General features: G+C 46.5%; 3 protein-coding genes and 1 pseudogene across 3 annotated transcripts in view; 2 read left to right on the forward strand and 2 right to left on the reverse strand.

The window, feature by feature from the left end:
* Znf2 (zinc finger protein 2) overlaps positions 1–1,750 on the reverse strand; it is a 26,987-nt gene extending 25,237 nt beyond the window's left edge. The window contains exon 1 of the mRNA XM_013352747.2: positions 1,550–1,750. The gene's annotated coding sequence lies outside the window, so the exon portion shown is untranslated. The remainder of the gene's footprint in view (positions 1–1,549) is intronic.
* Positions 1–4,724, reverse strand: part of LOC106144265 (zinc finger protein 2-like) — an 11,587-nt gene extending 6,863 nt beyond the window's left edge. The window contains exon 1 of the mRNA XM_013352602.2: positions 4,612–4,724. Within this exon, the coding sequence (XP_013208056.1) occupies positions 4,612–4,724 (113 nt within the window). The remainder of the gene's footprint in view (positions 1–4,611) is intronic.
* Mrps5 (mitochondrial ribosomal protein S5) lies at positions 4,562–22,496 on the forward strand. The gene is made up of 12 exons (XM_005364441.2): positions 4,562–4,780; positions 8,321–8,404; positions 9,211–9,348; positions 11,859–11,984; positions 13,101–13,334; positions 14,243–14,277; positions 15,551–15,641; positions 18,334–18,380; positions 19,134–19,191; positions 19,443–19,505; positions 20,523–20,659; positions 21,628–22,496. Exons 1-12 carry the CDS (start codon positions 4,723–4,725, stop codon positions 21,850–21,852), a joined length of 1,296 nt encoding a protein of 431 aa, XP_005364498.1. The 5' UTR covers positions 4,562–4,722; the 3' UTR covers positions 21,853–22,496.
* On the forward strand, positions 9,736–10,444 carry LOC106144263 (annotated as a pseudogene).
* Positions 22,497–27,363: the final 4,867 nt, after the last annotated feature.

A 27,363-nucleotide genomic window follows, 5' to 3' on the forward strand; every position in this document is an offset into this window, starting at 1 on the left:
AAAGGAGAGAGGTATTGAAGGACCAGTCCTGGGGTCTACTGACCCATGTGGCAAGACCTCTCCATGTATCAGTGAGAGACGTAGCCACCTTCATTGCCCCGACCACCAAACGAGCAAAATCCAGAAAAGAAAAAAGAGCTTAGTTAGACCCCATCAAAAAAAAAAAAAAAAAAAAAAAAAAAAGGAAGGCCAAGAGCACTCTGCTCCTTCCAGTTTTAGAGCAAAAGCCATGAATATCAAAACCATAGCAGTGTCTCTTGTACCCTTATCTTCAGGGCAGAGCTCTGTTCCCAGGAGTCAAAACACAGCAAGACCTTAGAGCATAAACAACTTTACAAATGACCAAGGGAAACCTAGGCAGGAACTAGGAGGCAGACACCAAACAGAGACCGCAGAAGAACACTGCTTACTGGCTTGTCCAGCTACTTTCTTATACAGCCCAGATCTACTTTCCCAGAGATGACAACATCCACAGTGGGCTAGGTCCTCCAGTGCTAATGGGTAATGAAGAAAATGCCCCATACTCTGGGGGATGGTGGCACACACCTTTAATCCCATCACTTGGGAGTCGGCGGCAAGCAGATCTCTGTGAGTTTGCAGAGTTCGAGGCCTGCCTGGGTTACATAGTGAGTTCCAGGACAGCCAAGGCTACAGAGAGGAAACCCTGTCTTGAAGAGAGAGAGAGGAGAGACAGAAACAGAGAGAAAGAATACACTCACACACACATGCTCACAGACCAGTCTGATGATGGCAACTCAATTGAGATTCTCTTTTCCCAAGTATGTCTAAGTTTGTATCCAGTTGACAAAACTTTGGCAGAAATGATCTTGTATGAAAAGACGACATCCTTCTTAGTGAACGTGAATTTAAAGCGTCAAGACAACATACAAGTGATGAGTCAAGAAGATATCAGGAGATACTGAGGTAGCCTCCGGGACCAGGACACAGAGGTACCAGGAGACAGAACAATGGATGTAGCTCACTTTAGTGGTGAAACACTGGTGCTCACAGTGTTTCTAGATGAAGTGAGTTCCAGTTCCCACACACTGCAGCTTTACTTAAAATCCTTGAGTTTCCAGGAGACTTACTGTCTTCTAACTTCCTCTGCATAAGTTAGCTAAATGCATCTCACCTTCTCACAATGCAGAGTCTAAGTTTGTATCTGGTAGTCATTGCAATCTCAGCACTCAAGAAGCCTAGGTAGGACTGCTGCTGGTGAGAGTGGAGTGGACACCCCTAGATTCAGGGTCGGTACCACCTACATTCCTGAAGCACCCATTACGGAAAGAGGGAACTGGAGGAAGACAGGGCGCAGACAGGGACCTACAACTTGAAAGTACAGGACTCTGACACACAGTGGACATACCCATAAGGACACCTGGAATGGCGTTTGTGCCCTAAGGAACCTAAGCACACTGGGCGGAACGAATCACGAGCAAGCTAGCCACACCAGGTCACGCCCACGAATCCTTCCCCAAGTCCCTAAGGTTCCCTTTTCTCCGCAGCTGCGTCCGCTAGGCATCTGAAAACCCTAGACCTACATCCTCACCTTCAGCAAGCGGGCTGGGTACCGGGTAAGTCCACAGTGCCTGGGATCAGGAAGGCAGTGCGCCTACGTGACGGTCTTCCGCCTATGGGCCCCGAATCAATGCGCCACCTTCGCAGGGACTCCATTTCCCAGAAGTCTCGACAGCCGGCGCCCTCAAGATGACGCGTTGGAAACAAAACGAAACTACCCAAGCTTGCACTCCAGATCCGTGGTGCTGAAGCTGTGGGACCTGGCTGCCTGTGTGTGTGCTCCTAAACCTGGAGACCAGCTGTCCCTCTAAGGCGGACTTGAGCAGTGCAGCTGGGAGGAGGGCCCTAAGACAGCATAAATCCGGTTTCTGGTTTGCCAGCAGGCCCGTCTTTTCTGAAAATCAGGGTTCCCAGTTCTTGATCACCTTTCAATGGACTATCCCAGATCGATGCATGAGCTCAGCGACATACCTGTTGCTGTTTTCCTTCAAGAATTCTTAGTTCTCACTCTTTCGGTCAGACTCTGGATTTGGGTGGCACCTTGGGGCATTCCACTCCGTTCTGTAACTATAATGCTGTATGAGGATGACCTCCTTTCTACTGCTTCAGAGGACACCAGGCAAACAACAGGTTGTAAACACTTTAAACTTTGTAGCTCAAAAAGGATGCAAAGATTCTAGGGAAAGACTCAACCTCTGAGACGCATAACTCAATTACTGGATCTTCATTTGGCCCCAGGATATTTGGATTTACCTCCTTTCTGAAATAAGAGACATGTTAGGGCTTTTCTGCAGCTAACAGGGTACTGCAGAATATGATTTGCAGCACTGAACGAAATAGCCAGTCAAATCTCTGAGAAGCGAAATGAGTCCCAAATCCATACCCCTTGTAATCAAGGGACCAAGACACCATCGTATGACAGCCTTAAAAAAGCCCCCGCACTGGGGCTTCCCAAGACAGACAGGCTCCTTCAATTACATGGTCGAAAAGCAGGGTCAATAACAGTCCTCATTTGACCATTGGATGGTGACAAATGGTCCATATCATACCTATCCAAATGACCACACTCTGAAGCCCAAGACGACCCCAGTCTCTCCAGGCACTGACAGTGACTTCTTGATCTCACACCACCATGGACACTCCTTCCTAAAAATTTGATCTCTTTAGCTATCAAGTCAATAGTATAGAAGTCTTTCTTAAGTAGAACATAGAATTGTCAAAGAAGCAACTTCTCCTGAGCAAATACTTACCTTCCTGGTGTTACATGTTCATTCTGCTCTCTGGAAGGAAAGAGATTTACTGGACTCCAAGAGAAGTTCCATCCACTATTGACAGCAGATTTTGCCCGTCGTGCCCCCCATTCGAAACCTCTCCAGTGTTTCCATATCTGCTACAGGGGACACCAAAGGGATAATCATTTGTCAAAGGAGGGAATAAATTGGTCACTAGACTGCCAAGCTTACAGCCCTGCTGCCTAATTTTTGTTGACTTTTTTTGCCTCTCTCAGCCTGATGGACACCCTGTAAGCGTCAGCCTGTCCCTAAGGCAGTGGGGAAGGCAAGGTGAAAGGATTCCTCTGTCATCCCAAAGGATGGCCGCACACAGAAATGACGCCTCCAGCAGGTCCAGTTATTCAGGGTCTGAAGAGGTTCTACCTGTATGAATCATGAGGGTGAGAAAAGAAGACCAAGCAAAATTCACTTGTCATGATCTCCTTTATTAGGGTAATGGTTGTGGCTTATACAGCCCTTGAATGAGGAATTTGGCTTGGGGTGAGGGGTAGGGGTAAGAAGGAACTTTGCCGGGGTAGCAAAGGTCACCGGTCAGCACACCTAGTGTTCTCTGTGCAAGCAGAAACATTCCTTTTGTGATTCCATCAACAAACAGTTGGAATGTGGGGCGGGTTCAGTTAACAAATAATTCTCAAGATAGTTTGGAATATGGGGCGGGTTCCGTTAACAAATAGTTCTCAAGAACTATTTGGGTGTCAGGCTCTCAAACATCCTTAGGACAATGGTCCCTGACACAGAAACCCCCAACTATGTTCTCCAAGTACTTAATAGGAGCTTGTAAAGTAGCTCCATGATTCGCCGGTCAGACAAGGTTAGGAGAAACACACAATCACCTATTCTCAGGAAAGGGGCTCTGTCAGTCTTTTCCTGAGTTCCCAGGGGCTCCATGTGCTTCAGAAAGATCTCTTTTTGTAACCACCCACAGACACGGCCTCTTCACTAAGACAGATTTGGAAGGTGTAGTTCCTTGAGCTCCCCACCTGTCAAATCTCCAAATGCCTCTTGGTCTTCATGGATACCGTCACTGAACGAACTGAAGCCTTTCCCAGTCCATGCCGAAAATGCCTGAGAAGCAGCCAAGGCACTCTCACGAGCAATCAGCCGCCATTTGGACTCTCCCAGAATCTCTGGGTGTTTCAAATCATCACCAAGACATTAGGTGGCCAATACGTGCGTGACAGCCATTCCCCTCAGGAAAGGCAGAAGCCTTGGAGGATAACTGAAGACGTTAATGACGAAAGCCTGCATTACTCTATTGCCTTGGCAAAACACTGTACCCAGGGCAGGCTAGAAACAGTTTGCCGGAGGCTTACCTTTCAGAGGGAGAGTCCAGAACCATCATACGTGGCTCATTTGGGCAAGCAGAGATAGTGTAAAGCTGTGACCAGGTGAGGTAAAAACCATGGCCTAGGGCTGGCCCTGTGTTTGTGAACAACCTCTACCACGAATACAAAATGAGTGTGCTATCAAAGGCAACGTAAGGTTTAATAAACTTTAGGTCTTTTCTGGAGTGATGTACGAACTTCCTAAATTTTGTCTCCTTCACTCCCTGGATTCGTCCTGCTGTTTCCAGACCGTTTCCTGACTCTGCCGAAAGAGCTTTCCAAAGATTTGGCCATTACTTGGTATTATAAAAATCCAGAGTTAGCCCCGCCCTCTCCCCGCCCCTGCCTGGGGTCCTAGTGCGAGGACCCATGGGAAGCTATCCGTGGCTGAGCCTGAATCAATTTTACTTTTTCTTCCTTGTGGACAATTTCTCGACCTCTGTGTGCGCTGAACGGTGACCCCCGAATATCAGCACCTCGCTTTGCGCCTAGGACGAACGTCTGACGAGGCGCGGTCACAGCCTGTTTCGGCAGGCAGTGGGGAAGGCGATCCCAGACCCAGACAGCGTCGCTGCTGTGGCTCCAGCATGGCCGCGGCCGTACGAGTTGCAGGCTGTTTCCCTGCACTGTGTAGCTTACCGGCAGGTGAGCGCTGGGACCTAGACTGTGAGGGCGTGCGAGCAGGGTGCTTTCTCTCGGGTGTGCGAGGTTCCTGGTTCGAACGACGCGAGAAGTTGCTTGGCCCCCTATCCTCGTCTCTGATTCGGCTCGTTCAGGCTGTGTGACCTTGCGCGCCTTCTCCCCTTCTTTGGGTCGCAGGGCTTGAGATTATAGGAAGTAACCTGCACTCTGCTTTCAGCCTGGAAAACCGCTCTGGCCCACTCGGTGATAAGGAACAGAAGTAGCAAGCATCACCTAGGGTGCCGAGGGTGATGTCAATTCTGGCTTTGAGCCTGAGTGCCGCTCGCGGAGCTCAACACTAAGCGATCGTTTCTTGCTGAGTCCCTTAGATTAGCTGTCAGTTTAGCATCTGGGCCGATCCGTTCGCTAGAATGTACTTGGCTGTCACTGTGTTCCTCCAGCCCTTCACAGTCGTGTGTGGTTCTCTAGCATAGTGTTGGTCTGTAGGAATGGCTTTACTCTCGACAGTGTGCACTTTTGTTAAACTCAGGGTCCAGGTCCTGAAAGTTGAATTTGTTGCAATATTTGACCTGGAATCACTTGGTGGGGTGTGTGTGGCGTGAGCCTTTGTTTGTTTTGCCGGTTTTGAAATCATCTTTTTAAGACCTCTGTTGAATTGTGGGCTGTAGCCTTCCAGTCATCCGTGTGCCGGAAACGATCTTAAGCTATTTATGATTTTATCCCTCCATTTCCTCCTCACCATGCCTTAATGATTTCGTTGTATCCTCATACCACCGCCACCCCCGCCTGCCTTTTTGTTTCAGAAACAAAGTCGCACTATGGTCTCCCACTTTATAAGCCTCCTGTCTCAGCTCCTAAACACTGTAGTCACAGTTGTTTACTCTCAGAGTCTGCCTCGTTATTCTTATTTTATAGAAGAGGAAGTTACAGCACACAGAGAAGAACTTGTTTGCGGATTATAAGACTTACATCTTTGGACCCATGATGCCTTGCTGCAAGTCCTCCATGTCGCCTGTGTAACATCTCTTTCTTTGGGGTAGCAGCTTTATCGACATAAATCCGTACCATAAAACTCACCCATCTGAAGTGTACACTTCAGGGATTTTTTTTCCCCCAGAAAACTACTTTTCAACTGTTGTTTCCGTCCCCTCCAATCTCCTAGTAGCCCTTGACAGTAGGCAACCACTGTCTGTCCATAGCTTGCCTGCTCTGGACACTTTTCATAAATCGATCCAAAACATATCTGGTCTCTGTGATTGGCTTCTTCCGTAAATGTGTCATTTTCAGGATTTATCCATGCTGTGACACACCATGTTGCTTGTGACATGGTAATACGCTTGTGTCAACACACCACATTTTGTCTATCCATTCATTGGTTGATGAACATTTGAGCTGTTTCCATCCTTGGCTGTCAGGACTGACTGATGTTGAAATACCCGAGAGCTGTGCTTTAGTCTGCGCTCATTCCATCTTCTCGTGTATATTTCCTGAAAGTGGAATTGCTTGTTGACGTGATAGCTCCATGTTTAGCTAAGGAACTACCATGTAGCTGTACCATGTTACAGCCCCACCACAACATCGAGGTTCCAGTTTCTGTTTGCCAGCACTTGTTATTATCTCTTCTATTCAGTTAGCCAAGTTAATTGTGTACAATGAGCTCGGTTTTGTGTGCTTATTAACCATTTGTGTATGTTCTTGAAGACATTTTTGTTCAAATATTTTGTCTCATGTGTGTGTGCATGTGCATGCACACTTGTCCATTTTTCAGTTGGGTTTACTTTTTAATTATTGAATTTAAAGACTTCTTTGTATTTTCTAGATACAGGTCTCTTGTCAGATATATAATATGCAAAAAAGTGTTTTTTGAGATAGGCTCTCATTGTGTGTCCTGGCTAGCCTGGAATTCACTATGTAGACAAGGTTAGCACTGAATTCACAGAGGTCATTCCCTCTCTGCTTCCAGACTGGATAAAAGATATGGTCCATGAAGAAACTTTTTTTTTTTTGAGACAGGATTTCTCTGTATAGCCCTGACTGTTCTGGAACTTTGGAGACGAGGCTGACCTTGAATTTAAAGATCCACCTGCCTCTGCCTCCTGAATGCTGGGATTAAAGGTGTGCGCCACCACCGCCCCATTAAGATACATTTTTTAAATCTTATTTTTCATGTTAATTTTTAAGACTCCCCTCCCAAAGATCTCACTATGAATGTGGTCTAGCCTGAGACTCAGTCTTTTCCTGCCTCTGCTTCTCAAAAGCTGGAATCATAGGTTTGTACCTCTATACCTGACAGATAGTGTCCTTTGAAACACAAGTTTTTGATTTTGAAGACTCAGGTCCTCATGCCTGCTAGACAGGTGCCCTACTACTGAGCTGTTCCTAGCCGTGAAAAACAGCACACCAGTTTGGAATTTCGATGGCCTCATTTGTCTGGGGTTTTCCCCTCCCCTTTGTGGTAGTGTGTGCTTTCAGTGTTATATCTAGGAAACCATTACCAAACCCAAGGTTTTGAACGTTTACTCCTGTGTTTTCTTTTAAGATTTTTAGTTTTGACTATTACCTTTAATCCTTTGGCCAATTTTGGGTTAGTTGCTATCTATAATATGAAGTATAGCTTCAACTTTATTGAGGTGTTACTATCCCAAAGTCTCCATACATCAGTTTTCTCACCAACGCTGTCAGAGTCTATTCTAGAACACCAGACTAAGTGGAAAGTTGGTGGGCACCGGAGGGCAGGAGCCTCTCCCTCATACCTGAAAGGAGTTTTCTATTTTGAGGAATTTACTGTTTACCGTGTGACCGTGAGCCTGGAGAAGTAAGACTGTCAGAGCAGGGTCTGTTCCGAAGTGCAGATCCGGTGATGCCAAAGGGAGGGCGTAGGAGAAGGGCAGTGTGGGACTGCAGTGGACGCCTGGGCCCTGTGGCCAGCCTGCAGGGTGTGCTGAGGGATTGGTTTACTCAGTTTTTTGACACAGGGTTTCATGTAGCCTAAGCTGGTCTTGAACTTGTGATGGAGCCAAAGCTGACCAGATCCTCCCCTCTCCCTTGAGTCCCGGGATCATAAGCATAAGCCATTGATTGCTGCAGCTTGTGCTCAGGATTTTTGCTTTGTTCTTTAGAGCAGGAGGGAGCCAAGGAACACTGCGTTGGGGCTGTGACTGCCTAGGTCTGATACACTGGGAAGATGTCGAGTTAGAGATTTAGGGAAGCCTGGTAGGAGACAGGTTATCCTGTGGCCGAGTGACGAGGAGGCCTTAGCAAAGAAGGACCAGCAAGGAGAGCACAGGGCAGGTGACAGGTGGCATGACACTCAAGGAGATTTTGTAAGACTCTGAAACTGGGTGGGTTCGAGGGTGAAGGGTGAAGATGAGGTGCCATGTCCGCTACTTGGCAAGTGGTCATGGAGTCAGGAGATGGCTTACTCTTTGTCTTAGTCCTTTCATTCTGTAGATGTTAATATTCTATAGGCATTACCGCTTAGAATGTTCCTTTTCATGTAGAAAAGTATCTTTAAACAAATTTACCCTGCACCCGCATTTACAGGTCACTTCCTGTTGAGGCAGCTCTCTCTAAACACCTTCCCAGCAGCAGCTTCCTTTCTGGCAGCGAAGACTGCGCTCAGTCACGGTAAGAGTCTACCGAAGCTCTGTTCTTGTAAGGCTTATTGACTGTGGAGTAGTTTTGTGACGGGGGTTTTGGGTGAGGGTGGCTGTTTAGGGGTGTAACCGAAGCTTTCCTGTCTAGTTCTGCATGCTTCAGCTTTTGTCCCCAGAGGCAACTGCAGTTGCCATTTCTTGTGTGGCCTCTTGGGTGTGTGCGGTACATTCACAGACACACGAAACAGGACACTCCACATGCTCTGGTGGTTTGCTCTGTGGGACATTTGCAGATCATTGCCCACTCCCTGGCTGCACACAGCGGAGACACTGTTTCCCCACAGTAGGCTCTGCATTGGATACTGCAGAGAACTGCCACACCCGCTGTGTGGAGGAGCGTCAGCTCCCGTGGAGGAAGAGTCATAGGTGGTTGGGAGGCATGAGAAATGGGTGCTAGGAACCAACCCTGGGTTCTTTTCCATAGTACAGCATGCTCTTAACTGCGAAGCCATTTCTCCAGCCCCAAAACATGACTTGCAAAATTTTAGTGATTTGAACACTTTTAGAAATTGTGTGTGTGCCTGCGTGCATTTGGATACTCTCATTCTACTGTGTGTGTGGAACTCAGAGGACAATTTGTAGGAGTTGGTTCTCTCCTGCCACTTGTGTCCCTGGGGACAAATTCAGGTTGTCAGCCTGGCAGCAGGCGCCTTTGACTGCCGAGCCTCTCGGCAGTTTTAGTCTTAATGAGCTATTATTCTGAGTATGATTATTTGAAGCTGGCAGTGTTTCTCTGCAGCGTGGATCTAACAACAGTTGTTTTCTATCTGCCTGTAGGCGCTTTGTCACCCAGGGGAACAGAAACCAACCACTGTCTTGCCAGCTTGAGCCATGCACTGCAGACACAGTGCTGTGTTTCCTCTCCCATCACCTGGACGGGCCAGCAGAGCAGGCCTTACAGCTTCTTCACCAAACGTACGTAGAATGATAGGCTTCTCCTTTTGTGGAACCAGAAAATAGAAGGCATTTGTGCCTTCATTTTCCTTCTCTCATAAACAAATAAACATTTTAGTGACTACTTTATAATGTCCTTTTAAAATAAAAGCATTCCTTGGTGTGTCCACTAGAATTACCTATATCTTATCAGTGGTACAATTGATAACAAACTTACTTTGAAGGCTAGGGATGCAGCTCAGCAGTAGAACATTGGTCTAGCAGATGTAAGGTCCTTCATTTGGGGCACCTGAGGTCTAAAAGTATTGGGTCATAGCCAAATACCCTGCTGATTTAGAGCCATGTCAAGGGGGACAATGCGTTGGTGCTCTTTTTTGTGGCACCTCCTAGGCGGTCGACTATGTCGAGATGAAGCTGGCTGTCTCCTTCCTAACTAATGGCTGTCAGAACCCACTGAAGCGGATGATGACTGCCAAGTTTCGTGCTTTCTCTGAGAAGCTTCCGGCCACACAAGTAACTGCCGATGCTCTGGGCGAAGAGTGGAAGAGTTATGTGGTCCAAATCAGTGGTGGGAACGACAAACAAGGTTTTCCCATGAAGCAAGGTGTCTTGACCCATTGCAGAGTGTGCCTGCATTGAGCAAGGGACATTCTTGTTATAAACCAAGGAGAGCTGGAGAGAGGAAGTGCAAGTGTGTTTGAGGACATACAGATGCCAATCTGAGTGATTTCAGCTTGGTTATTGTTAAGAAAGGAGAGAAGGGTATTCCTGGACTGACAGAGATGCCTCTGCCCTGGCAGTTGGGACTCAGAAGAGCTCACAGGAAATGAAAGGAGTTCCCAGTATGTTGTCAGAAAGCTTATGAAGGTAAGAAGTCCAGGGCCAAAGCTCCCAAGATTGAACGTCTTGTTACTCTACATGTCCTGCAACGCAAACACCAACATGCTGCTCTGAAGAGATAGCACACGAGGAAAAATGAGGAGGAGGCTGCGAAATATGCTAAACCTTTGACCAAGAGAATGAAGGGAGCCAACCAAAATGCCCCAGACAGAGTGTCGGAAGATGTAGGCTGTCCTCACTGAGAGCTTCTACTTCTGAGTCCTGTCAAAATGAGTAATAAGTAAGTGATCAGACTTTTAGTCCCAAAACAACAACAACAACAAAACCCAACTCTTTGGCTCCTTTTAGTTGTGTCTTTAGCTGAGGAGAGAGATGAATCAGAGAAAAGTAATTTTTAATAACATTGTTTTATGGATAGTGCTCCTATTTGTGATATCACTGGAACGCACCTAGAAGGCTAGGCTGGCCAGCAGGCCCCAGGAAGCCACCTTGTCTGCTCTCCAATGCTGGGATCACAAGCACATGCTATTGTGGCTGGCTGTTTTTATGTGGATTCTGGGCTCAGATTCACGTCCTCCTGCTTGCAAGGCAAGCACTTCACCTACTGAGCCGGCTTCCCAGCCCGGGCTTCAGTTTTTATTATTTAAGTTCATAATGACATAAAATCTAGTTACAAAATAGTTGGTGAACTTGGAAAGGTGAAATTTAAATACCAATAAAATGCAGTAAGGATGAACCTAAAGAATTTAGGCATTTACAAGTACAAAGTATTGATTAGATGCAGGATAGAAACAGATATTGGGACTCTAGAAATTGACTAGTAGAAATAAATCAGCAGTGCTAGAATGTGCATGTATTAAAAAACTTAAAATAGTCAAGTACAAACACACACATGGGGATTAGCTATGAAAACTGGAATATCTGATCTTTTGTATACAGTTTGAAAGAAGCGGATGCTGGGCGTTGGCAGAAGAGTAGAACAAACCACCTAACTGGGGTGTAGATTCCTGTGTGTAAGAAAGTGTCCTAGTTAGTGTTACTTGTCAATTTGACACAGCCCAGGTCGACTGGGAGGAAAGCCTCAAAGTCAGATGGGCCTGTGGGCATGTCTGTGGGGAACTGTCTTGATTGTTAACTGATGTAAGGGCCCAGCCCAATGGGAGGCACCAGCCCTAGGTAGGTGGTCCTGGACTATGTCAGAAAGCAAACTGAGCGCAAGCTGGCCCGCCAGCCAGCTGGCCAGCAGCATTCCTCCATGGTTTCTGGTTCAAGTTCTTGCTTCTGTCCCTGTGAGCTGCACAGCCATGCCCCTCTCCTAACCTGCTCTTGGTCAGAGTGGTTTATCAGCAGTGGAGATGAAGCTAGGAAGAAGGATCGTTATTGATGACTCCAGTGATTGTTGTGGGGGCAAGAGAACAGGGAAGCAGCTCAAGTCGTAGCTGATCAAGTATCAGGCAAACAAGCCTGCTGGTAAGGGGCTCAAGTGTCTGTCTTTTGTGAGAATAATAGCAATGTCTCCTCTTGGGCTTTCCAAATGTAACTGTGTGGTACCCAAAGAGTGGCCTTGTCCTTCTAGTGTCACTGCAAGGGTGTACGTGAAGTGACTTCTTCTGGCTTTTTCATTTAACAGGAGGCCACAGATCATTGCTTGAAAATGCACATTTAAAACAGCAAATCCTGTCTCATTGCAGTGACCGCAGATGAACTCTGGAAGGGTGCCTTAGCAGAGACTGGCGCCGGAGCAAGAAAAGGAAGAGGCAAAAGGACAAAGAGGAAGAGGAAGAAGGATTTGAACAGGGGCCAGATCATCGGGGAAGGTAAACTTACATTTAAGACTTCTGATCTCCTGTTTTGTGTACCCAGGCTAGCCTCAAGCTCCTGCCTTAGCCTCCCTGGAACCAGGACTAACTAGGACTATAGGCGTGTGCCAGAGCTCCCAGCTGATGTGCTGGTCACACGTATGTCTTGTCAGTTAAAAAATGAAAAGCAAGGATTGTAGAGAACATTGGACATCCCCTTTCAGTTATCTGTAGTCCTGTTGCCTCTCCCGTCTTATTTTGTTAAATTTCCTTTAGTATTTTTAATGCTTTTATATAAACGCCTTTCTAAAGATAATTTAATTATGCTATATGTTGTGTGCAGTGTGATGGTGAGTTAATTGTCACCTTGGTGTACTCTGGGAAGAGTCTCAGTGAGGGTTATCTAGGTCAAGTTGACCTGTGGGCATGTTTGTAGGGGTGCTGTCTTGATTCTGTCAGTCGGTATGGAAGACCCAGTCTAAAAGCAGGGGGTTCGGGTCTTGGACTTAGCAAAAAAGAGAAAGTGAGCCGAGCGAGTACTGGCAAGTGTGTGTGCATTCCTTCTCTCTGTCTGCTCTTGGTGCGACTGTGGATGCGACTAGCTGCCTCCTTGACTGTCTGCAGTGATGGATGGGGACCTGGAATTGGGAGTTAACCCCTCTTCTAAGTCGCTTTCGTCAGAGGATTTTCTCATAGTAGGAAAGGAAACTAGGATGTGCTTTCTTGAAATTGGCTTGTTCTGATCAGTAGTAGGTTTTGGAGCAGACCACATCAGACCTTAGAAAGTGACTTTTGTTCTTTGGATTTCATGCAGAATATCCCACACCAATTGTGCCATTTGGCCTGAACACTTTGATTGTGAAGGTTTTGCTTTTGCAATAATGTTTCATTGGCTGTGCTTGTCCAGGCCCGCATGTGTCTTGTCCTGATACGAGAATCTTTCTCTGCGTAGTATGGATTGCAATGGTTTAGTTACATACATGTACAATTTTGATAGCACAAAGTGGCCTGCTGACCAGCCCTGCTACTTGAGCGCTACCAGCTCTGGGTTATCTCTTTATACCGTGCCTGCCATTTTGATACTGGAAAAATGAGCCTTCGAACTCTTATTTATGAACATTTTTAAATCTTCAGGACGTTCTGGTTTCCTGTGGCCTGGTCTGAATGTCCCTCTTATGAAGAGTGGAGTAGTCCAGACCATTGGCCAGAGAAGCAGAGAAGAACAGGAAAAGGTGGAGGCCGACATGACCCAACAGAGAGAAGAGTGGGAACGGAGGAGGAAGGTCAAAGTTAAACGGGAGCGCGGATGGAGTGGAAACACATGGGGAGGTGTCAGTATTGGCCCCCCAGACCCGGGACCCAATGGAGGTAGCCACGTTCCCACCTTACTCACCTTGGTGACAGTGTGTGTTTTTTTTTTTTTCCTTGCCTGTTGAGGTTTTTGCTTTTTCCTGAGAAGGGTTTGAGCATCCTTGAGTAACTTACCACATTTATCCAAACTATATCATAGGGAACATAGCCAAGAGCGTGGCTAGAAATTCTCATCATAAGTTAAGCTTGTTCAGTAACCCTATTAAACTCAATGGTTTATTTAAAAAAGGAAAACAAAAGACATGAAAATTGGGGAGAGATGTGTGGGAAGAAGGGTCTCAGGATGAGTGGGCAGGGAGAAGAGAGGAGGATGAGGGTGATTCTGATCAGTTCTGATCAGAGTACATTACACACATGTAAAATTGTCAACAAATGAGGATTATTTTAGAAAGCTAAAGACAGTATGACAAGTAAAGTGTCAGAGCACCGCGTGACCAGGAGGCCTTGGTAGGACTGGAGGCCACAGGTGTTGAGTGGCTAGGTGCTGTGCCTTGACCAGTCCAGCCATGCCCAGTAGTCAGGTGTGGCCAGCGAGCTGCACTGATTCAGGGAAGGGAGTGTGGAAAGTGATGGCTTTGGTGTCTTAACGCAAATGGTGATCAAAAGTCTGGAGCTGACGAGGGCCTTAGAGCTGATGAGGCAGAGCCCTGTGGATTGGCAGAGGGTGATCCAAGCTCATGAATGCAGAGACAGGGCCTTCTGTTGAGAATGGGACCGGGATGTGGCCTTGAGGGGGGTACCTGAGGACCTGAGACTTTTTATAGCTGTGTGGTAGGATGCTTCCCTAAGCATCCTGTGTTGATTAATACCCCCACCAAAGAAAAATATCTGTGATGGTGCCAAAATACTTCCCTGCATTAATACTACAGAGTCCTTTATCTATATACTCTTTCTTTCTTCTGTAGAAACATACGAAGACTTTGACACCAGGGTTCTCGAGGTAGGCACATGGACTTAAGTACCCTACCTTGCCTCTGGAGAGTTGGGATGTGGAATGGGCCTGGGGCAGAAGGGGCTGGGGGAAAGCTTTCGGTGGTGGAGTCTCAGACACAGGCTGATCTGGACGTCTGGGTGAGGCAATCTCGTGACAAGGTGACGTCGTGGTGGTTCAGTAGTAGACTCAGAGCTTATGTGTACTTGCCTCCATCCCAAAGCTCAAGAAGGGTTAGCAGTTTATCACTGAGTTGAAGACTAGCTGTATCCAGTGCTCAGTTGCAGAGGCACAGGTGAGGGGAGCAGAGTCACTGGGAGAAGGCTGGGCAGTGAGCTCTTCCCAGCGCTTGAAACTGAATCCCTAATGAAATGAACTTCACTCACTTCCGGAGCGTTCTGAGATGGACCTCGTCATTGGTCTGGTGCTTAGCTCATTAGCTTGGGAGGCAGTCACTGCGCCGGAGCCGCCCTGAGAATGCGCATACCGTCTTCGCCAGTCAGAGCATGGTATAAAGGAAGTCCATCGGAATTTCTGTTGTCCAAGATTATAGATTTTGAAAGCTAATGTCTATTATGTTGGTTATCCACAGAGTAGGCGCAACCTCCCTTTTCCTTTAATGCCACTCTATGGTAAAGGGGCGCCATGTGCTCAGGTGTAGCTGCCCTGTAAGTGGTATAGATAGCTGTCTCTTAGTTCAGTTGCCCTGTAAGTGGTGTAGATAGCGGTCTCATAGTTCGTGGCCTTTAAATGAACCAGGTCAGACCAAGCAGACCAACCACCATAGCATGGAGTTCACCATAAGCAGGCATTTCCAATTTTCTGCTTCCCATTAAGCAAGCCTAACCCATAACTATCCAGCAGCCCAGTCCTATGGGGTTATTTCACTGTGTGTAGGTGAGCATCTCTGTCTGGGCTCTCTCTGATACTCACTGCTGAGCCATTCTGGTTTAATCCTGACTGTTTTTCTTTCCTGTGGCTCATTCACTAAGGTAGGCCGTTTAGAGTTGTGAAAGTTTCAGATTCCTTTTAATATCTTAGTTGAATCTTCCATTAAATCTGTGAGACAGGAAGAGAAAGTCTTACTTCCGTTCTCTTCCTGAGGAGGTGGTGGGGGGCAGGCAGCTCTGTGAGCCTTTGTTTGGAGAAAGTCTGTTTGTCTCGCAGCACTGGAAGATGCAGTGCCCATATATCATGAGTGTGACTGGGCCAGGCTGGCCGCACGGCTCGTCTCCTTCAGACTTTTCCCAAGGTAATATTGAGGAGACATTTTATCTTTTAGGTGAGAAATGTTTTCAATATGACAGCAAAAGAGGGAAGAAAGAAGTCGGTCCGTGTGCTGGTTGCTGTGGGGAATGGAAATGGGGCCGCAGGTGAGTTGGGTGGTATTGCACGGGGGGGGGGGGGGGGGAGGTGGCAGAGGTAGAAGTTGGGCGAGGCCTGAGAGTCCATGTTGCTCCTCTGATCTTCCTACTGGTTAAACCTTTTAGTGGTTTGGGTTCACAGACCCAAATTTTCACTGTGTAACAAAACCCAGTAAGTGTAGCTTGTTATATCTTTGCTAGCATAGGCATGGGGACTGCTTGCAGGGAGATTTCTTTTGTGGTAAGAAGAACCGCCAGATGACCTCCCATCATACCCCTGCCCCCATATGATCTCGCTTCTGTGATTGACAGCATGATGTGTGCATTATATCTCTTAGTTTTTATTTGTATATCTTTCATAAGGTGTATGGGCAAAATTTAGATGTTTATTGACCATGCCATTTTCTTTTTGAACTTTATCAGTTCATGTCTTTGGCCTAATTTTTTAGGGTGGTGGTGGTTTTTCTCACTGATTACCATAAGATTTTTATAAGTTGAAGGCACATCAGCCCGTTGTCTTTCCGATGTTTTGACTTAGTTTTAATTCATTTCTGCACAGTGTTAAATCCAGAGACTTTGTAAGCTTTTGTATAGCAAATCTGTCACTTAGATCACTTCCAGTTTGTGCTTTGCTTAAAGAGTCTCTGTTTGAAGATAATAAATAAGTCCAGTCATATTTTTCTCTGGGATGTCCATGGTCTTCTTTGTTTCATTTTTCTGAAAGTTAGAATTCACATTTCTTTGTCCCAGGTCTCAGGTGTTTTGCGTGTCTCATGTTTTTTTTTTTTTTTTTTTTTTTTTGGTTTTTCGAGACAGGGTTTCTCTGTGGTTTTGGAGCCTGTCCTGGAACTAGCTCTTGTAGACCAGGCTGGTCTTGAACTCACAGAGATCCGCCTGCCTCTGCCTCCTGAGTGCTGGGATTAAAGGTGTATGCCACCACCGCCCGGCTTTTTTTTCTTTTATTTATTTTTATTTTTTCGTTTTTTTGTTTTCTTTTTTTGTGTCTCATGTCTTATAGATGATGCTTCCCTTTGCATGACTTACAAAATAAATCTTCATATTTAATAATTGGCAGTGGCAGTAGATGCCAGGGGCTTCCCCAGAGCCTCTGAAAACCTTACTTAGGATAATCACAGGTTGAAGGACCGCTGATCTTGTCTCCGGCTAACTTAAACCCAGATTCTGCGTGACTGCCCGGTGAAAGCACTTGTCACTCTGCAGCAGTGCTTTCCACCGCTGCTTACTTTATTGTTTAAAGACGACTCTTCCTTATTTTACTTTTTAAAAAAGAAAACAAACTATCTTTTCATTTTAGATACCAATCCCAGTTTTCACTCCCTCCCCTCCTCCCATTCCTTCCACCTCCCCACCACCACACCCCCATCCACTCCTCAGAGAGGGTGAGGCACATTGCTTTGGGGAAGGTCCAAGGCCCTCCCTACTATGTCTAGGCTGAGTAAGGTATCCAAACAAAGAGAATGGGTTCCCAAAAAGTCAGTACAAGCAGTAGGGATAAATCCTTGCCACTGCCAGTGGCTCCGCAGTCTGCCTCAGCCATACAACTATCACCCATATTCAGAGGGTCTAGTTTCGGACTATGCTGATTCCCTTGCTGCCAGGCTGGAGTTGGTGAGCTCCCATTGGCTTAGGTAAACTGTTTCAGTGGGTATCTCCATCATGGTCTTGAGCTCTTTGCTCATATTCTCACTCCTCCCACTCTTCAACTGGACTTTGGGAGCTCAGCCCAGTGCTCCACTGCGGGTCTCTGCCTCTGTTTCCATCAGTTGCTGATGAAGGTTCTGTGGTGACATTCAAGAGAGTCATCAGTCTGACTACAGGGCAAAGCCAGTTCAAGCACCCTCTCCTCTATTGCTTAGGATCTTAGCTGGGGTCATCCTTGTGGATTCCTGGGAATTTCTCTAGTTCCAGGTTTCTTGCTAGCCCCATAATGGCTCCCTCAATCAAAATATTTCTTTCCTTGCCCTCATCTCTGTCCTTCCTCCATCATAACTGTCCCATGACACAACGGTAGCATGCCTGACTCCTGATGCTGCTTTCTTTAATCTGTTTCCACAGGTGTTCAAAACCATTTGCCTATTAACTTAGAACATACTTAATTTTAAAACCTGAGTGAAGAGGCTGGGCAGATAGCTCAAGGGTTAAGAGCACCTGCTGCTCTTTCAGAAGACTACCCACATGGCAACTCCCAACCATCCATAATTCTAGTTCCAGGGGTTCTGACTCCTCTTTTCATCTCCTTGGACTCCTGCATTCATGTAGTACACAGACTTATACTCACGTACATATAAATAAATAGCCCAGAGCCGCCCAGCACTTGAGAGGCAGAGGCAGGCAGCTCTCTGAGTTCGAGGCCAGCCTTGTCTACAGAGTGAGTTCTAGGATAGCCAGGGCTACACAGAGAAACCCTGTCTCAAAAAAGCAAAATAAGTAAATAAATGAATAACTCAAGGCCACTTCACTTCAATAAAGATTTATTAAAGGCAATGCAGTAATTTAATGTTGAACTTCATGAGTGTACTCAAAACTAAAATGTCCAAATCAGACAGGCAAAGCCCTGTGCTTTTTCTGCGGGTGGTGGGAAGATGAAGGATTTGGAAACACTGTAGGAGCCAACACTGGGGATGTGGTGGAAAGCGAGTTGTGTACGAACTGTTTCCACATCTTGCTTTTCCTTTGAAAGGTTTTGCTATTGGGAAAGCCGCTGACCGGGCAGATGCTTTCAGAAAGGTAAGTGCTCTCTCTCTGTCTGTTTGCAGCAGGGTCTGTGTGACTGCAGCTCTGGCCCTCCTACCTCTGCCTCCAGAGTATCAGCTGCTTTCCTTTTTTCATATAAGGAAGAGATAAGGAACTATGTGTTAGATAACCTGGAAACTATAATAAAATAATAGTTTGTTCTAGAACTTTCTCACTGTCAAAGATTGCTTATCTCGAGAGAAGCCGTTTCTCACATACCTCTTACAGACCTGTGGTTGCTGTCCGTGACGAGCCTGCCTTGGGGGCTCGTTACCAATAGGCTGCTCAGAGCAGCTCAGGAAGGTTCCTGAGTGGAACAGTGAGATTGTGCTTGTGGAGCTTTGGCCTTTTGCTTTTCTTAAATACTAAAATTTTTGTATAGGTGGAAATGCTTGTAATAAAATATTTTTATAAAAGGTAGTTTTGAGTTCCAATAAGAAGCCAGACATGGTGGTATACCTCTGTAACCTCAGCACATGGGAGGCTAAGACAGGAGGATTTAGAATTTGAGGCCAGCCTGGGGTACATAGCAAAGCCCTGACTCAAAGAGTGAGCCAACAGCAACAACAAAAACAGAGTCTCTCTAAATAACCCTGGCTGTCCTGGAACTCACTGTGTAGATGAGGCTGGCCTTGAATTCACAGAGATCTGTCTGATTCTGCCTCCTACATGCTGGGATTAAAGGTATGTGACACCATGCTCATCTAGACAACAAAATATTTAACAAACGTTTTCCTTCTTTTTTAGGCAAAGAACAGAGCAATTCATTATTTGCATTATATAGAACTGTATGAAGGCCATACAAGTGAGTGGGGCATTTCTTCCGATGTCTGCAGCAATGTATGCTACCAACTGTGTGTGGCAAGATACTGTTGTGTTTCTCTATCATCCTATTACAATTGCATGAATGTGGGAACAGATCTAACCCAGAGACCAGCATGTGCCCATCCCTGGCACTGCGTGCTGCTGGTCAGGGCAGGATGCTTGCTTGGTGATGCTGCAGAGCTGTTCAAGCCCCTCATCCAACCCTTCTTGTGTCTATGCTTTTCCCTCCAGTATTCCATGATATATCCTTAAGATTTAAAAGGACGCAGATCAGGATGAAGAAACAACCCAGAGGTAACGAACTCTCACCGTTGGTTGAAGATAAAGTAGAGAAACCACGGCAGCCCTGGCCTCTGCTCTTCTGTTCACCTTTCCTGATTGATGGAGGCATTCTCAGCTGAGGTCCCTCCCGTCTGCTGACTCTAGCTTGTGTCAAGTTGACACATAGCCAGCCGGGATAACATAGTGAATATGTCTGCAGCTCCACTCCACACTGAGTGTCCATCTTCTGTGAGGGCTCCCTACTGAAGCACTGGGCATGCAGAAATGGCTCTTCCTGCCTCTCAGAGAAGCGGGCAGTGTTTGCCTGGGGCTGTGATAGTCATTCCCCATGCTCTGCGGGTGTGGATTCTGACACATTCTTTCTCACCTCACCTGTGATTCTACAGTGAAAAATGGTCTCATCAGACCCCAGTTATAGAAATCTCAAAACTTTGGGGCTGAGAAGTTCAAATTTTATATCAAAGCTTCAACTACAATTCTTCTAAAGCTGTGGTACGAAACAACATCACCCCCACACACAAAACAAACACAACCCTCACACCAGTGTGTCAATGCATCAGAACTTGTCTTCTCCTCAGCTTTATTAATCACCCAGATACCTGTTTAGACCTGGACAAGGGTCAGACCCGTTTGTTCCACAGAACGGCTGTCGGCCAGGAGGTGATTGTGTAGTTGATCTGTGGCTGTGGAGAGACTCGAATCAAAAACACACCACGTTTTCTATGAAAAAGGAATGTGATGTGAAGTTTCTCACTTAGTATTGTATGCAGTACATTTTGAAATGGTAATATTTAGACCTGTTTCTTTAAAGAAATACATTGCCAAAATGCATTGTGCATTATATGTATTAAAACAACTTGAAATTCATCTATGAGAAAACTTTAAATCACATGGCTTCTGTTTGTGGCTTGCATTGCCTTTGGGGGTGATGGTTGTTGGTTTCGACACATTTATTCCCTAAATGCAAAGGTAGCACCATATGAACGCCAACAGAGTGAATGACAGAGTTGTTGGTTGATCTATTTCCAGGGTATGGCCTCCGCTGCCACAGAGCCATTATCACCATCTGCCACCTCATTGGCATCAAGGACATGTATGCGAGGGTCACGGGGTCTAAGAACATGATCAACCTCACCCGGGGCCTCTTCCATGGGCTTGCTCGCCAGGTAACCTGGGTGGAAAGGCAGAAAGAAGCACTGGTTTGTGTTCCAGACTGTGCCGTTGTGGTTCCTCCTCAGTCCATCTCCACGTGGAGCCTAGGCCAGGTGCCAGGCCCAGTTAGACAGCTCAGGGCTCTCACCTCCAGGAGAACCTTGCTTATTAGTGGCCGTAGTTCCAACAGGTCAGTGTAAACGCTGTGGGCAACATGAAGACTGATTGGGCTGTCCTGAATGGAGGGGCCCTGGGTGCTTCATCAAGTCCAACAAATAGGACTAAACTAGCAAATGGATTTTCTTTCTCCTTTTTGTTTGTTTTTTGTTTTGGGGAGGTGTTTTGTTTTTTTTTTCAAGGCAGGGTTTCTGTGTGGTCCTGGCTATCCTGGAACTCTATAGACCAGGCTGGCCTTGAACTCACAGAACTCACTACCTCTGCCTGGTATTAAAAGCATATGCCACCAATGCCCAGCTGGATTTGCTTTTTTATTTTGGCATTTCATATACTGAAGGAGCTAGACCAAGCATGTTTTAATGATAGAACAATGTAATTACTGAGTTTCTAAAACACGGAGGCTTAAACTTGAAGACGTCAATAAGGCGTTTGTTTAAAAGTTACTTCAGTGGATTGACTGTCTGACGTAGCCATGGAAGCAGAGTGGCATGTCCTCCTCTGAGGTGGGAACCCTGAGTTGCTGTCTAGTGGGGTCTGGCTCATTCCTATGGAGGGGAAGATTTGTGACTTTGAGGCTCTCCTAGGAGCCCTGTGACCTTGGTCGACAGTTCTTCCTCCATCTGAGGTTGTGGGTTGTGGGCTGAGGTAAATCTTTGTGGACGCATCACCCCAGTCTAACCACAGACATTACCCAAATCAGGTGACACAGCTGCTTCCCCAGGCTGGCGAGGATCTCCATGTCACTTCCCTCTGGTGACAAGTGTTCTTCCCAGACCTAATCCGTTCTCCACTTGCTCTTTTTCAGGAAACCCACCAACATCTGGCTGATAAGAAGGGTCTCCACGTGGTGGAGTTCCGGGAGGAGTGTGGCCCTCTGCCTATTGTGGTGGCCTCCCCACAGGGGGCCTTGAGTAAGGAGCCAGAGCCCGAGCCTGAGGTCCCTGACACCAAACTGGACTGGCAAGAAGTAAAGGCCATGCAGGGAATGAAGCGCTCAGTGTGGTCTGGGCTAAAGAGGTCTGCCACCTGAAGGTCCCCAGCCTGTCCAGCAGTGCCCGGGGCTGGCCAGCGCCTGAACAGACTCTATCCTACCCCTGATGGGCTGCCTTTTCTTCTTCTTTTTTTTTTTTTTAAAGGAAAGTCCTACCTTCTTCGTTTTCAAATAAATAATTGTAGATTTTATTTATTGAGCAAATGGTATATAACAGTCAGACTGTTATGGGCAAATACCAGGAGCAACTCATTCATTTAAACTAGTAAGTGTGAGTGAGATGGGAGACAGCCAGAAGACCCAGGCAGTAGTAATGTGCACAGTGGTCATCGCTGTGATAATTATAGGTGATTATATACCGAGTGAAGGTTTTCTTTGAGGACTTCCCCTCAATATTTGGTCTTTAGCAGTTTCACTGTGATGTGCCTGGCTGTGGGGGGTCTTTGGATGCTATTTCTGCTTGGTGATCTCTGAACTTTCTGGACCTTTGATGTCCAATAGTAACTGGGAGAAAATGTTGCCACCTCAAGGATCCCATTAGTTTTCTTAAACCCTTTTTTCTTGTTTTATAGTTCTTAGATTCATCCTTCCCTCCTCTTTCCTGCTTTGTAAGTTTCTCTTGATGTGTCCTCCATGTTTGGTCCAGCAATAAGCCCATTTAAAGATGCTCTCTGTTTCTCTTGCAGCATTTTGGGTGTTATGGTTTGTTTGTTCATTCATATTCTGAGACAGGGTGCAGTGGTTATAATGAGAATAGTCCCCATAGGCTCATATGTTTGAGTGCTTAGTCCCCTTAGTGGAACTATTTGGGAAGGATTAGGAAGTGTGACCTTGTTGGAAGAGGTGTGTCACTAGGGTGGGCTTTGAGGTTTCAAGAACCCAAAGGGTGGGTTAGGATGTAAGCTTTCAGCCCCATGCCTGCCTGTTGAATGTCATGCTTCCCACCATGGTGATAATGAACTAACCCTTGCAAACTAACCAGTCCCACAATTAAATGGTTTGTTTGTTTGTTTGTTCTTGGTCATGGTGTCTCTTCACAGCCATAGGACAGTAACTGAGACACGGGATCTCATGTACTCCAGGTTGGCCTCTTGACTCTCTCCATGTGGCCAGAGCTGGCCTGATCTTCCTGCTAAGTGTTGCCCCACTTAGTATCATACTTCTTTCTCTTTCCTCTTGTACCAGAGTTAGAGCCCAGGATCGTGAACCAGCTAGACGAGTGTTCTGCCACTGAAGGACGCCCCGGTGTGTTCCCGCCGTTTCCTCCCAGTGTGGTTCTGATTCTCCCGTAGACTCCCCCTCTGTTTACATTGCCATCTGTTCTTTGGTGTTATTTTCCCATAGCAGAGTAATCTTAGTTGTGTTAGGCATTTCTGGGCTGGTGACTGACATCTTCCCTGCTGTGTCTCAGCCCTGCTTTGGTCAGACGGTGCCTTTGCTTTCGGTGTAACTTGTCCCCTGTCGCTGGGAGCTGGAGGTGATGTCCTGGGCAAGGAGCCGAGGGCTGAGATGTAGGGTGGGAAGTTTTCTGTGGTCCTGTGGCTATACCTCAGTCTTCTGGTGAGCCTGTTGCTGGGCACTTCTTGGTTCTACCCCATGGGTACTGGAGTATTCCCCTTCCCCTGGGCCACAGGGTCTGATAAACCAACAGTAGATTAGTGTACCACAGTAGTTTCTCTTCACCTAGCATGTTCAAGGCCCTGGGTTCAGTCCCCTGTATGTGTATATATATATATGTGCCCCCAAAGGAAATTTTTTCTGGAGTTACATTATTCAAGGCTACAGATAGAAGCTAATTATTATGAAAGAAATACCTTTAGATAAGATACATTGAGAACATCTACTTTTTTCAAAAATAGAATCCACAAGAAAATTGGGACTGGTGTGTGGAACTTGAAGGAAGTTTATACTCTCCTGTTGAGCTGTGACCCCAGACCTTGAATTATTTTTGCAATTTATTATTTTATTATTGCCCTGAAAAAGCAATGAGATTTATTGACCTCTCTTTTATTAATCTAATGTGTTATTTCCTTAAACCTGATTTGCTCATTTTTTAAAAATGTCATTTTTCCAGCTGGAGAGATAGCTTAGCTGTTAAGAGCAGTGACTGCTCTTCCAGAGGTCCTGAGTTCAATTCACAGTAACCACATGGTGGCTGACAACCACCCATGATGAGATCTGGTGCCCTCTTCTGGCCTGCAGGAAGATATACAGGCAAAACACTGTATACATAATAAATAAATATGAAAAAAATAAAATAAAAATAATTTTTTAAAATGTCATTTTCCCAAAGCACTGACAACTGTATTGGCATTGGGTAAAAACTACTTAAGTAAAAATTGTTTTGACATTTAATTGTTCCCAGTGACTTGGTATTAAAATGAAAAGAGAAATAAAAGTTTGTCTCGAGAGTTAGGCCTTGTCACTGAGCAAGCTGTATCTCAAAGAGCGCCTTTCCCTTCTCCCAACGGAAGCATGGTGAACCTGCTGGAGGTGGGGGCCCTGTGACTAGTTCCCTGGAGTTTGACGTCTGGCTTGTCAGCACAGCCTCCAGCGACCCATCAGCTCCCTTCTGCTTTCCCAGAATGTGCGAGGCAAGGGACTTAGGAACTCTACATGTAAGAGAAATCAAAGCCTGGAGAATGGACCCCCCAGGACACTGTGACCTGTCCAGACAGTTGATGACTTATCAACGAAGGGAACTGAAGAGTGATGCTTAGCAGAATAATTGTCTTGAGTAAGAGAAGCCAGGTTTCTCCCAAACGAGATGTGCAAGCCATGTAAAGTTCCTGAAAGTGTAAACTGTTGTAGAGATCTAGTTAGTGGTGTTTAGGGATGAAAGAGGGTGTTCCTGAGGGGTATGAAGCGATGTTGATGATGGTAGATGTCACGGTGATGTGGCAATGGTTCCAGTGTCTGCAAAAGGTAAGGGTGCGCTTTGAGCATACGCTGAAGGGTTCTTATCTTGGGCTCCTAACTTCCCTCTCTTCAAGGATGGAGAGAGGGCAGGCAGGAGTAACAATCTAAATGCAAGGGTAGACAGATATTCTGAGATCCTTTAGGGTCACAGGATGCCAGTTGGGACACGTTTCCGGTGTGGCAGCTTCACCCTCAGGTAACACAGGGTGCAGGGAGAGACTGTCAGTAAATGTTACAGTTCTAAGCTCTTGGGGTCGTGGCATGCCAGGTTAGAGCAATCCCTTGTATAACCAGTCTGCAGAGTCTGGAGCCTCCGTTCCTGCTGAAGCGGCAGGAGCAGCTTTGAAAAAGCAGAGCAGCATCTAGCAAGAGTAGAGTTTCCTCTGCTCTGGCAGGTTTCCTGCGGGTGTGGTCAGGAGTGCATGTCACAGGAGCATCTTCTCTGGGAGCCAGACTCTGAAATCTTTAGGTTTCCTCTGAAAAGAATAGCTGGGAACTGCTCCCCACCCCCGGTGGGAGTCAGGAAAGAGGCAGTGGGCCCTGTTACTAGAGCCCGGCGGATCCCTGGCGTGTGCATGTGGAATGTAATATGGGACCATTGAGAGCTGTCAAAGCAAAGGTGAAAGAGAAGGCCAGCCCAAACCTGAGAATGTCCTCAACGAGAGAGCCTTCTCTCTCCTCCTCCTCTCTGTGGTGCATGGGAAATGGCTGAGAAGTGCAGGGTTTGTGGGTGTTAAATGCCGCCTGCTGTGTTGGGTGGGAGTTTTGCACGGGTTCTGTGCCAGTTGACCTTCATTCACCTGGAGTAGATGCTGTCTTTAGTAGGGTGGGTCTAATCCAATATGGCTGCAAGCTGGGCGTTTGTGGTTGTGAATTACAGTACGGTCTGATTGCCTTAGCACCTGGATGCCCATCCCTGGGCTGTTGAGCTCAGATAGATGTTGGGGACCCTAGCCAGCTAGGGTCAGCACTGTGATGGGATGGGGCTCTCTTCCCCCTGTTATTTACACTTCATTTTTTTTTTTTAAGTTAGTTACAGCCACCAGAGGGCAGAGAGTTCCTCAAATAGTTCAGTTCTCTTTTGAACTTTTACCCACGTTTCTGTGCCCTGCCACTGACAAGCGTAGTTAGAAGAGCCTGTCCACTATAGGGGAATTGTTCTTTCAGATGCTGGATGCCAATTCTATTTCTTTCTTTTTTTAAAAATTACTTTATTGGTGTTTTAGTCTGTATGTATATCTATGTGAGGGTGCTGGATCCTGGAGTTACAGACAGTTGTTAGCTGCCATATAGGTGCTGGGAATTGAACCCCGGTCCTCTAGAAGAGAGTCAGTGCTCTTAACCACTGAGCAATCTCTCCAGCCCTGCCAATTCCATTTCAACTTCTACTTTGCCTTAGCAAATGCTGTTGTGAGAGAATCACATGTGTTTTCTTCATGAGGTGTGCTTGTGTTTCTGGCATCCTCCAGCCGCCAATCACCAGGGTCAAACAGGTTTATTTATTTGATTGTATTATTTATTTGAGACAGAGTCTCATTTTGTGACCTGTCTGGCCTGGGACTTGCTGTGTGGACAAGGCTGGTCTAAAACTCACAGAGATCCTTGCCTGTCTCTGCCTCTGCCTCTGAGTGCTGGGATTAAAGATATGCACCATCAGACAGGACTTCAGGCCCAGACTGAAGTCGTGGCCGTGGGATGGCTTCAGAGTCCATCCCCCTGCAGGCGTGGCCTTAGTCAAGCGTCCTCCACCCAGCTTAGCTTTCTAAGAGTGACTAGTGATACTGGTGTGACACGGGAAGCCCATGCTTTCTGCCTGGGCGGCACAGGTAAGAGGAAGCTGTGTGTGAACCCGGTCTGTCTGACAGGACAGGGAGTGGAGCTTTCTGAGTCTGGGGCTCCTCGTGGCTCTGGCTTGTGAGGCACCAGCATCTCAACAGAAAAAAACAAAACAAAAAAAACCAAACAGCAACAACAACAAAAAACCCCACTGTTTTTAAAAAACTTCCAGAACTGACTGGGATGAGAGTGGAGAGCCTGGCGGAGGCAGAAGGTGCCTCAGTCTGGGATTATTGGGGAGCATCTGGGTGACATTGGCTGCTGTGTGGCAGGCAGCCAGTGCAGAGGCACTCAGCCCTTTTCTTAGCATGAAACCAAACCCCCCCCCCTCCTCCTCAGAGATTGGCTTTTACTTTGATGTTGAATGGGATCCTCATTTGGGCCACAGATATTGCTTGTGTGTGTGTGGGGGGGGTGTCAGTGTAAGTTACAATGTTTTTACAATGGTCTTCAAAAGGCTGGCATTTATTTTGCAACACGTGTTAAACAGTCCACTTGGGTATGTAAACTAAAAATTCTTGAGTACTGAGATTCCTAGATTAAAAGAATTTGCTCAGGGTTACAGCTGGTTAGAGGCTGCCTGAGCACCTGGCCCCCAGAGCCAGCTCCTGAGGCCAGTATGCCCAAGAAGGCCGGCAAATTCCTTCATCTGGGGCTTTTTTCCCCTTCCCTCCTGTGGGGTATAGGGTGGGAGAGAGGCGCTTACAGGGGAAGCTTACTGAATTTTCGGGGAAAGGAAGGAATAGTTTTTTCTTAGGATCTTGAGTGCGGGTGTGTGTGTGTGTGTGTGTGTGT

The sequence above is a fragment of the Microtus ochrogaster genome (genome assembly GCF_000317375.1).
Source record: "Microtus ochrogaster isolate Prairie Vole_2 chromosome 14 unlocalized genomic scaffold, MicOch1.0 chr14_random_1, whole genome shotgun sequence".
Taxonomy (NCBI): domain Eukaryota; kingdom Metazoa; phylum Chordata; class Mammalia; order Rodentia; family Cricetidae; genus Microtus; species Microtus ochrogaster.